Consider the following 11353-nt stretch of genomic DNA (forward strand, 5'->3'; position numbering starts at 1 on the left):
TGGGCATACCGGCCTAGTACGTTCTGGATGGTTTCTTGTCCTTGTGGAAGTCACATAAGGCTATCCTCTCCTTCCTGGCATTGTGCCCTCTTCTATACACCCCACCGAGCAGGGACAGAGGCTGTTTATGTCTTGCAGATTGGGACCTGTCCTCTATGTTGCAGGCAAGCAGCTGGGATCAGAGTTGGGATTAATTCCACTCTCTGGATTCTAATCATGGCATCAAGGGAACGACCAGCTTCCCAGCAGGAATTGCCAGGGCAGCTGATCATGAATCACAGTCTCTTAATCTGCTCTAAATTGCCCTCCTTGCTCTTCCATCCTTAGGGAAATTGAGCTCCATTGGAGGTGATGATGCTCCACGGCCTATGGAACACAGCAGCTCAAATATTTTTAATTCTGAAATAAGCCTTTCTAGCTGGGGTGATGATCCAGACAGTGACAGTGTCCTTGTCCTCCTTCACCGAGGTGGAAAGAGACCCAGACCAGAGGAAGGCAGTAATAGAGCTGGGTGCAGAATCCAAGCCTGGATGCTGGGTTCCCTGCCATAACCTCTTAGCCCCCGTTAATGCCCCATTATCCATGGCTGCTTTAATGATGAAAGTTAAGGAGCCCCTTTTCCCCTCCTTCACCTTTCTCTCTGTTAATTCATGGGAGGCTCCTTTACAAAGTGTGGGATGGGGAAGGCTGTCCTTTCCCAAGGGATGGTGGTCCTTTCCCACTCAGCTCCCTCACAATGACTACCATTTGGCAGCTGTGATCCTTGCTGGTGCCAGGTATTGAAGATAATTAAGGAGCTCTGAAATTTGTTAGTCCTCCCTACTAGCATCATGGATGATAGGGACAATTGTGGCCTTGCTCTGCCCCTTTCCCCTATCATGCGAAGGTAAAGGTAGCGCAACTGCAGTTTTGACCTCTCCCCCCTTTGACCCACTACCAACGGAACGGTGACACATAGGGGGTTGGAGCTAGAGGAACGTTGTCACTCCATGAGGTGGAAAAAATGCAACGCTGAGACGCTTCTCGGGGAGGAGCACGTGGAACGTTCAGACAGATGTGGGCGTGTCTCCGGCTCACTTCTCTATAAAGAGGCTTGACCTGGAGGCTGTGCGCAGTGCGTTCAGTCTTCTTTGTGTGCTCGCTAGAGAGCAGTATTCGTTCCCTCATGGCACCGAGGAAGTTCTTCGTGGGGGGGAACTGGAAGATGAACGGAGATAAGAAGGTCTTAGGCGAGCTGATCCACACCCTAAACAGCGGCAAGATCCCGGCGGACACTGGTGAGTGGAGGGGGGGAAAGGGTGAAGACCGGGAAGGTAGGAGGAGTGGGAGATAGGCTGGTAGGCGAGTGTCTCCTTGGGATTGTTCCGGAGTCTCTGCCTGTTGTGGACATTGCTATTAGCTGCCCTATTGGCCTCTGTGTGAGGGAGGTTGTAGGAGCCTGGCTTCAGCCCTGAGCATAGGCCCCCTCCTTCACTAGCGCATAGTGTTTGACTACGGCAGCCATATGTCCCCACCTGCCCGACCCCTACGATACCCCGGACTCTGACGTGCTGAGTCTATGGTAGCGGGGACAAGCGGCTGCTGAGTTAACCCGCTAACCAAAGCTGAGGGAGCTAGGGGTAGCCAGAAGCTGTTTTGTAGCAGCCCCGCAGTGCAGTGGGTGGCCGTGCAGGCAGCCTAGGGACGCCAAGTCGCATGTGGAGCTCTCTGAGATGTTGCCGGGTCGCGGGACGGAAAAGGAGACGCTGACGCCGCACGCCTCGGGCAGGGCTGTAGGAGCCCCCGGCGGGTCTCGTTTACCCGCACTCCCCGCTCATCCCCCTCCCCCTCCGGAGCTGTGCCCGCCCGCACGTACCTAATGGCTGGTTTCCTCCTGCGCTTGCCGAGCGGGGAAGCGTCATGTGGCTGGGGCGGCTGCTGCTGCTGCAGTCTGGGATCCCCGCCTCGCTGGAGGGATGGCTGCTCACGTGGTGAGGCCGTGGGGTGCAGATCACTTCCCGAGGCACCAGTAGAGGGAAGGAGGGAGACCAATCAGGGATGGGAGAGGAGTTTGTCTGAGGAGCCCAGACAGTGAGATGGGGACCCTGTTAGAACCCATCCATCTCTTCCCTCTCTCCCCTGAGTCAGAGCCTACCAGATCTACTCTGCCCTCCAGAGTATCATGGGCCACTAGCGCCACCCAGCACCGAAATGAGATCAAAGCATTACAGCCCTCAGGAGACGGGACTATTGCATGCCACATGAATAGGAGGGATTGAGGTGTGCCAGTGCCCCGAGGCCCCCGCAATGGCAGGGAAGTGATTAAGTGAGGTATACTGAGGTAATCCTGGCAAGTGCCCCACACCCACGTGCTGTCTCCATCTAGTCTCCCAACCTTCACTTGTCCGTTTGTGCTCCCCACTGCTTGGTCTGCCACCATGCTTCTGCTGACTCAGTTCTGCTCTCTACTGGTAAGTATTGAAGGTCAAGTCTGTGTGCATTATGGCTCCGCCCCAAATTGGGGAGGGGGTAGAACAAGTGACAGGCCCTGAGATCCTTCCTCCTGAGATTCCCAGCTGGAACCTGGAGGGGGTAACCTGAGGTCTTCCACCCTACCTGAGCCAGACCCCTCCATCCATTCCCTGCAGCTCCTAGGTGGCAATGTTCCAAGCAGTAGGCCTCCAAGTTGGTCATTGGATGAGATGAAAAAGAAAGGGCGCTGCACAAGTTGAGTTAAACTAGGCTTAACTTGACTCATTAAATTGTAACTGAAACGGACATGAGATACACGCTAGTTTAACTAAATCAGTTTAAAATCACACCTTTATTTAAGCTGGTGCAGCTTTTTATTTGGGCAGACCAGGCCCTTGTTATCTCTCCTTGCCCCAGGGTTTGTACTCCTGCAGATGGATCTCCTGTTCACCAATTTCCCTTTGTGGCCGCTTCAGCTGGTATCTGTGTCCTCCAGCAGAAGCTTAGCTGGTCTCCTCCACCATCATCTCCTTACTGTCCTTTTGCCACCACCGCCATTGAAATATCCTCTGCCTCTGGATCTTCTGCTGCCCATCTCCTCAGAAAGGGCTAGGAGGTCCTGCAGGGAGGAGGGGGAACTGCTATTTTGGGGGAAGTGCTCTGAAGAAATGTCAAAGGTCTCTGAGGAGGCTGAGACCTAAATATATCCAGTGGTGACTGAGCTAAAAATACCAGCTACTGTACTTGGTTTTGGAAACCAGATCTCCCTTGGCTGCTAAAGATCAAGGGGTTGGCCTTGGAGAGGAGGGGTGCTGGTGGCATCCTCTCTGTGCCCCCCTTCCGCCCCCCACAATTCCTGCTTAGCTCCAGGTCCTGGAATAATTATTAGGTGCAGGGGAGAGTACCAGTAGCTACAACAGTGGCCCCTTCTGAGGAGGCAAGACTAGGCAGCTGCAGGCTTCCTCCCCTCTGCTGTCACAATGCTCCCTGCTGCAGAGAGGGTAAAGCTTCAGTAACACACACATCCAAAGTATGGCAACAGTTCTTTCTGTGTAATCATTAACCAGCTAAATGAACAAACTAAATAAACCTCTCGACTTAAAATTGTTCTGTACCCTTCCAAATGGAGGCCACAACTAGACTGCAAAGTCTCCCTCCCGAAGAGGTGGTCTCACCTAGTCCCAATGCACAAATAGGATGGCAGGGCCCCAGAGTGTGTGCATAAAGGCTCTTATGATGTGGTTACTGCATCCAGGTCCCAAGGGCTTTATAGATTAAGCGCCTGGAATGGTGCTTGGAAGCCTGTGCATTTAGTGGAGGTGACCAGACATGCTCAATGGAAGCAGCAGCCTTGGTTTGCATCTAATCTCTACATGTTTTTCCTTCACTTGGCAGCATCACTTTTGTCTCCTCCCTTCCTTATCTCAGCTGTGCCCAAGACAGGCAGGCAACTAGGATGGGTGCAAAGGATGCCCAGAGCTGAGTGTGTCTGAGTTTCTTAGAATTTATATTGACCTATCTACAGTTGCTCAGCGGTGTGATACCACTGGGAGCTATAGCTATGAGAACCTAACCCCCGGTATAGCTGCGGCTAGGTCAACAGAAGAATGCTTCTATTGGTATAGCTACTGCTGCTCAGGGAGGTGGATTAACCACAGTGATGAGAGAAACCCTTCCATCACTTTAAGAAGCCTCTAAGCTATGGAGCTACAGTGGCATAGCCACAGTTGATGCCTAGGGAGCTCACAGGCTGATTTCCTCAGTAACTTGTCACATCACCTCCTATAATTATAAAATTGGTGAAGCAGCCTAACAAGGTTCCCTCTAATCTATTCCCTAGGGGCCAATACACAGGGGGGCCCTAGTGTATTGGCCCCTAGGCTAGAACTAGGGCCCTAGTTCTCGGTGACCTTAGTGGCATTCCAAGCCCTTTTCATGGGGAGATGACTCCCAGACCCTCAGTGCTGGGAAATAGCTCCTGAGCAACTTTCCCTTGTCCCCCTAGTTGGTCTCTAGCTGGGCTCCTCCTAAACAATCCCCCTCCCCACTGTGCCTCTTGCCTTCTCAGACACTTCATGCATTTATCATGTGCACACACAACCCAGTAGTGGGTTTTATGAGCTTGGTAGATTTAGCTCTTTGAATCTACCCCAAAGGCAGAGGTCCCCAAACTGTGGAGCGTGCCTTCCTAGGGGGTCACAGAGGAACATTCAGAGGGCATGGGGGTGGCAGGGTTTGGGCTCCCAGCCCTGCGCTCAGCCCCTGACTGACCCCAGCCTCAGTTCCCGTACCCCTACCCACATTCCTCCCATCCCCCCCATGAGCGCTGGCTCTGGGGCATAGAGGGGTGCAGATGGGGTAAGGAGCGGGGCATGACCCTGAAAAGTTTGGGAACTGAGTTTCCTCTGATACTCACCATGGGTCCCTTAAGAGAAATTTAAACTAGAGTGGAAACGTCCCTGCTGTGTCAGTGGATCTCCAAGTTTCAGTAAGGGTAATTTTTTTGGAAGCGTTCTTACAGCTTGGCAGAGCCAGGATAAGCACTTGGGGTGGAGTTGAGGAAGAGGGAAGGATCAGGGGATAGAGTTGGGGGGGGGGAGGGGGGAGGGTTCAGCAGTTGGGAGAGGATCAGGTGTGACCTCTAATCCACCCCCATGAGATTAATGCCCTCTCTTGCCCTCCAGAGGTTATTTGCGGAGCCCCTTCCATTTACCTTGATTTCACCCGTCAGAAGCTTGACGCAAAGATTGCGGTTGCAGCACAAAACTGTTATAAGGTGCCAAAGGGAGCTTTCACGGGAGAGATCAGGTGAGCCCACCATGGGGTGATGGAGCTGAATGAACATAGAGCCCTTAGGGGCTCTTCCCAGGACAGGGGCAAGACTCTAATCTTGCTCTTTTCTCCCCTTCCAGCCCGGCAATGATAAAGGACATCGGAGCCACCTGGGTGATCCTGGGCCACTCAGAGCGAAGACATGTTTTTGGGGAGTCTGATGAGGTGGGCCAATTTGGGATTTAGGGAGAAACCAGCTTTAACATCCCTGTGGTGGGGGACAGAGCTCCAGGTAGGACCTGTGAGTGTCTGGCTAACTCTTCCCCTTCCCACTTCCAGCTGATTGGGCAGAAGGTGGCCCATGCACTGGCTGAAGGTCTTGGTGTCATCGCCTGCATTGGAGAGAAACTGGATGAGAGAGAAGCTGGCATCACAGAGAAGGTGGTTTTTGAACAGACCAAAGTGATTGCTGGTAAGAGTGGTGGGGGTTTTCCCTTTAGTCCAAAATGGGGAAGAATATTTTTCTGTCGCTTTTCCCTCTGCTTTGGAGGGACCCCACATGTAAGATCATGGGAAGTATATTATTATTCCTTGGTAACTTATTCCAGGAGGGCAACAGAGCTGGCTTTGTGTGCGCTTGTTTGGGGGCCTGTGTGAACAGCATCAGATGTGTCTGAATACCCAACTGCTCCTCGAACAACAGACAGCTCTGTATGTGCTGGATAGCCTCCCTGCTCTGCCCTCCCCAGTAGGTGGTGCCATGTCTTGTCTCCCAAATAATACTTGCTTCCCTCTCCCCACCCCAGATAATGTGAAGGACTGGAGCAGGGTGGTTCTTGCCTACGAACCAGTTTGGGCTATTGGAACTGGTAAAACTGCAACTCCCCAGCAGGTATGAACAGGGTTAAGGAGCCTGGTGTCCATCTCTCTCATCCCCTTTCAGAGGGTCTCTAACTAAAAAAACACTCTTCCCTCAATGTGGTTGGTGTCCCAGTAATGCAGCTCTGGTTTCATTACAGGCTCAGGAGGTTCACGAGAAGCTGAGGGGATGGCTAAAAAGTAACGTGTCTGAAGCTGTCGCTCAGTCCACTCGGATCATCTATGGAGGTAAACAGCCCCTGGCACCCCTCCCTTTCCAGTGCATAACATTGTCCATTCCCTCTCTTCCCCTGCTCATTTCTGCCTTTTGTCCCTTCAGTTGTACAGCTGTTCGCTTGTTCTCTGCCAGGCCAGTGGGGCCACTGTGCTGCCTGAGGTAGTACAGCCTAATAGACAGAGGGGGTCTGGGACTCAGGAGACCTGGGTTCAATTCCTCACTCTGCCACTGGCCTGATGGGTCACCTTGGGCAGGTCACTTCACCCCATGCCTCAGCTTCCCCATGTGCACAATAGGGATAATGAAACTTGTTGCCTCTGGAAAGCACTTGAGATCTACAGATGAAAAATGCAGTCGAGTGTGGTGGGGGTATTATTATTACATATTAGTGCACACTCTGAGTCCAGCTTGTATCATTAACTGCCCCCCCCCCCCCTTTGAAGGACTCTTCAATATCACAACCAGCTTTCCATGGAACTGTAATGATAGGAAAATGCTTCCCTTCCCCACTCCCACCCCCCATTCTTGTTCTGATCTGCAGGACCCCTCTTTTGGGTAAGGGGGGGGGGCCTGTGGCAGTGAACTAGCCACTCAGCTTGGTGCCCTGTAGATAGAATACAACAGCTTTTACCTATGCTCCAACCCCATAGCTAACCAGTCACTTTCCCTATCCCACCCACAGCATTGACCATGAATATCTAACCCTTGTTTGGAATCGTGCCCACCTTTGTAGGTTCAGTCACTGGTGGTACCTGCAAGGAACTGGCCTCCCAGCATGACATAGATGGCTTCCTCGTTGGTGGCGCCTCCCTCAAGCCTGAATTCCTGGACATTATCAACGCAAAACACTGAACTGATCCATAGAGTCCAAAAGGGAAAACCATCATGGAAGGGAAGGAAGGAGAAATAAAGAAACTATAAGGAAGCTCACCCCTTGCCCCCTCACCCATGACTCCTCTCCCCCCATTCACTGTAACTGTTCCTCTTGCTAACTGTTGTCACCCTGCTGGATTCTGATTGGCAGAGAGCCTTTTTCCAGAAACAGGGTTTTATTAGTCTCCACCTCTTGCCTGCCCTCTCACCCTCTAAGTGGGCAGAACTCTGTGTAGGCTTGTGGGTGGGTCTGGCTGGCTGTGCCCATGTGCCCGGTAGACCAGAGTCCATGGCCTGTCTGTCCCTCCCTCCCACCCATCTTCCTCTGTAGTGCTGCAATAAGGAGGTCACTTGGGCTAGGGAGAGGAGGAAAGGCAGCCTTCGGTTTGACCAGCTGGGAGGGAGTGCCTGGCAGCTGACATCCCTGTGAGGCATTATCACTCTTCCATGTACCTTAACCAGCAGTGAATGGAAATAAACATGGCACCGGATTGTGTCCCAGTGCAGTCATTACTATGTGGGGGTGAGTAAGGAGTGTGGCAGAAATGGAGTGCCTCCCTCAGGCAGGCCACAGCTGTATGGGGAGGGCTTCCTGCAGGATGAATGTGGTAGGGACAGTGTACTGAGCTGTTTCATACTCCCTTGCGTTCCTTCCCCAGTGAGCTGGGCACTGCTGTGAGAAGTGTCCAGTGTTGGAACTGCCACTGGGTGAGACACAGCTGTGGAGGAAACTCAGGCACCCATCTCTGAGTCTAGCCCATGTGCCTCACCACTGGAGGATTTTCTCCAGTGTTTTCCAGCATGTAAGCTCTCATTTCTGAAAGAACCATGCCTGTCTCTGCTGGCTGGGAAGGAACAGTCATTTCATGTTTTGATGACTGGCAGCCTCAGTACTATCCACTCCAGCTGGCAGTGAGGGGGAAATAGAGCTGCAATGTGAATTGTTCCTATTCATCTCACTAGGGGTCTGACTTGTAAGGATGAATGGTAATGTGGTTATCTTTCACTGACTGGCTCAGCACTGCCCTGATCCAGACAGGCTCCACTGCCTTGCCGGGGGGTGGCGGGAAAGCAGCCGTGGCCTACTCCTGCAGCACTTGTCAATACTAGCTTCTGCAGCGCATTACATTTGCAGTCTGGGGCGCTTATCCACTTTCCTATCTACTGTGAGAAATGGATTTCACTTACTCTACCTAGCACTGGGGGGAGGGCCTGTTCCTGAGGCTGTGCTACCCAAGGCCTTCTGTACAAACTGGATCCTGTTTGCTGATGGTAGTAGGAGCCTTCACACTCTGTCTCCATCCATGGCAGTAACCCCTTCAACCCCATTGACTTTCCAAGGTCCTCTAATTGTTTAAACTGTCAGAGTGAGGCCAAAGGTGGGTGCAGTGAGTATGGGAGGGGCCTGTGCTCCCCACCTGCCACCACCAACTATAAGCCTGGCTAAGAGCCCTCCCTATCAAATCCTTCCCCCATCTGACAACTGTTAGTCCAGCTGCTAGCTTGGGGGGGTTGCCAAGAGAAAGCAGCATCCCTTGTCAAACTGAGAACTAGGGGAGGTGCTGGTCTGGGGGACCTGCCCCCTTTAGGAAGCCCTTGCAATGGTACTGTTGGTACAGCCTGTACCCCCCAGCTCACTTGTGCAGGAGGTGTTGCTTCATAGGCAGGGCAGAGGAAGTTGAGGGTGGGAGATTGAGCAGGGCTCTACTGCAGGAAGAAAGAGGGGAGATGAAGTCGGATTCAGGTTTGCTGTCTCCATCTCACTCAGGGATCCCCACTTGCTTCTTAGCACCACCTCCCTCCATCCCATAGAGATTTCACTCCTTTCACAATCACAGGATCTCTTCTCTTCACTATACCAGTATGCCCTCATTTACCTCGCCTGTGGTGTCAGACTTCTTCCCCAGTGTCTGGATGCTGACCTGACCTAGCCTTGCCTCTGCACAGAGCTGGGTCGTGTCTTGCCTTTCAGCCCCTGAAAGTCTGCTGCTAGATGAGTCCTGTCTGTGACATAGCACAGTGTACCTGCCTCCTTGGACAGCACCCCTACCTCTGATTTGACCCCTTTGCTGGGTAATGGGGGTAGCTAGCCCCTTAGCTCCATAACACTCTATTGCTGCCCAGGAGGGCCACGTACTAGTTAGCCAGGAGGAGGCCTTCAGCCATGGCCACTTTTATCGGGGTAAGGCCTCACAGTTCCTGGGCCCATCAGGTCCCCAAGCATGCAGTGCCCCAAGTAGCCTTGTGTTTCCTGTACCCCATTCGTGCTGTGAGCCACAGGCCGTGTCTCAGTTACCGGTGGAAGCCTTAATTCCAGTCAGGGCCGTCCCTAGGGGGGTGTGGGGCCTGGGACAAATCAACCTGTATGGGCCCCCTTAACATTTTTTATACAGTTGAAATCTGGTTAGTGAACTTCAAGGGCAGCTGCAGGTTAAATATTGATAATGCCCAGCTGTATAATTATTATGTAGTTATATTGTAGTTCTTATGTATAATTATAATGAAGTTCATAGGATTTTTAAAAAAACCAACTCACCGTGAGGCAGCCCTGCTCCAGGACTGAGCTGTGCATGGACCCTCGAGCTGGGGGCTAGTGTCCGAGCTGCTCTGCACCCCTGCGGGGAACTCATGAGCCAGGGCCAGGCAGGCTGGACCAGCCCCCATGCCCCGCAAAGAAATAACCAGCCATGAAGGGGCCTCTCACAGGCTCCCTGAGCTGGGGCCTTCCCATGAGCCGGCAGCCTTGGCCGGGAACCCCAGGATGGCAGCACTGACCCCCGCCAGATGGGGCTGGGAGGTCCCAGCTGTGGGATGCCCCCACCCAGCTGTGCCCCCCCCCACCTCTGCACTCACCTGCTCTGCCGGCGCCACCACCTCTCTCTGATCCCACTGCCGCCACAGCCCTCTTCTTCCCCCCCGGTCTCCCGGACAACCAGCCATGGAGCCTACACAAGGACAATCGCTGCCACCTCCAGTGCTGTGGGGCAAACCCAAGAACCACTGCCACGATCCCCCCATGGATCACCCCCAGGATCCCCCAGCCCCAATCAGCCCTCGGGATCCACAACCCCCCCCAAGCAACACACGCACACTCTGATGGCTGTGGGTGAAGTGTTGCATCTGACACCATGATGTCAAAGCAAGGGGCCCCCAAAAGCGTGGGGCCCCAAGCAGTCATCCGGATTCACCATACCCAAGGGACAGCTCTGATTCCAGTCTCTCAGGGAGAGTGGGGGGCTTTCTCTGCCAACTGCCATCTGACCCAGCTCTGCCTACACTGGAGCCTGAGTCAAATGTAGGGTTCCTCTTACCTCCACCAATATTTAGGCCCAGCTCCCTTCAAATGAGCGGTGCTATCTAAGATAGAGATGAGGAAGAATCTAGAGAAATCCTAAAAAAACAGGCAAGAGTGCACACCTAGTGTTTAAAACCTTTCAGCACCCACACTATAATGGGCAGAAGGGACTTGCACTGACATCTTAGGCCATGTTTGTGCACTTCACTCAGGGGTCTGGAGAGAGGCAGCACACCTTCACGTGAACTCCCAGACTTTCTCACTAAGAGGTGATGTAGAGCAAAGCAGGAGCTCCTTATCTGGTCTATAAGTGTTACCCTGCAAGACCTCCCTTTGTCCTGGGTCAACTGTAGTTAGGGGGATGGGCAAACTTTTTGGCCTAAGGGCCACATCAGGGTTGTGAAATGGTATGGAGGGGCGGGTAGGGAAGGCTGTGCCTCCCCAAACAGCCTGGCCCCCGCCCGCATCCGCCTCCTCCCACTTCAGGCCCCCTGACTGCCCCCTCAGAACTCCTGACCCATCCAACCCCCCCCCCCCCCCCCCCCCCCCCCGCTTCTTGTCCCTTGACCACCCCCTCCCAGAACCCCCCTCCCCTAACCACCCCCTCGGGATCCCACCCCCATCCAACCCCCCCTGCTCCCTGTCCCCTATCCACACCCCCGCCCCCTGACAGGCCCCCTGGGACCCCTGACCCATCCATCCTCCCCACTCCTTGTCCCCTGACCGCCCCCTCCCGGGACCCCCATCCCTAACTGCCCCCCCCCAGGACCCCACCCCCTATCCAACCCCCCCCTGCTGACCACCCCACCCACCGAACTCCACCCCATCCAACCGTCCCTGTCCCCTGACTGCCCCCCGGGACCTCC

At 53.8% G+C, this 11353-nt stretch overlaps 1 protein-coding gene across 1 annotated transcript; it reads left to right on the top strand.

Annotated features, from left to right (window-relative positions):
• The first annotated feature begins 1030 nt into the window (after window positions 1-1030).
• TPI1 (triosephosphate isomerase 1) lies at window positions 1031-7688 on the top strand. The gene is made up of 7 exons (XM_007069635.4): window positions 1031-1277; window positions 5136-5259; window positions 5364-5448; window positions 5563-5695; window positions 6030-6115; window positions 6243-6330; window positions 7053-7688. The coding sequence occupies exons 1-7, from the start codon at window positions 1166-1168 to the stop codon at window positions 7169-7171; spliced, it is 747 nt and encodes a 248-aa protein (XP_007069697.2). The 5' UTR covers window positions 1031-1165; the 3' UTR covers window positions 7172-7688.
• Window positions 7689-11353: the final 3665 nt, after the last annotated feature.

Source organism: Chelonia mydas, chromosome 1 (genome assembly GCF_015237465.2).
Source record: "Chelonia mydas isolate rCheMyd1 chromosome 1, rCheMyd1.pri.v2, whole genome shotgun sequence".
NCBI lineage: Eukaryota > Metazoa > Chordata > Testudines > Cheloniidae > Chelonia > Chelonia mydas.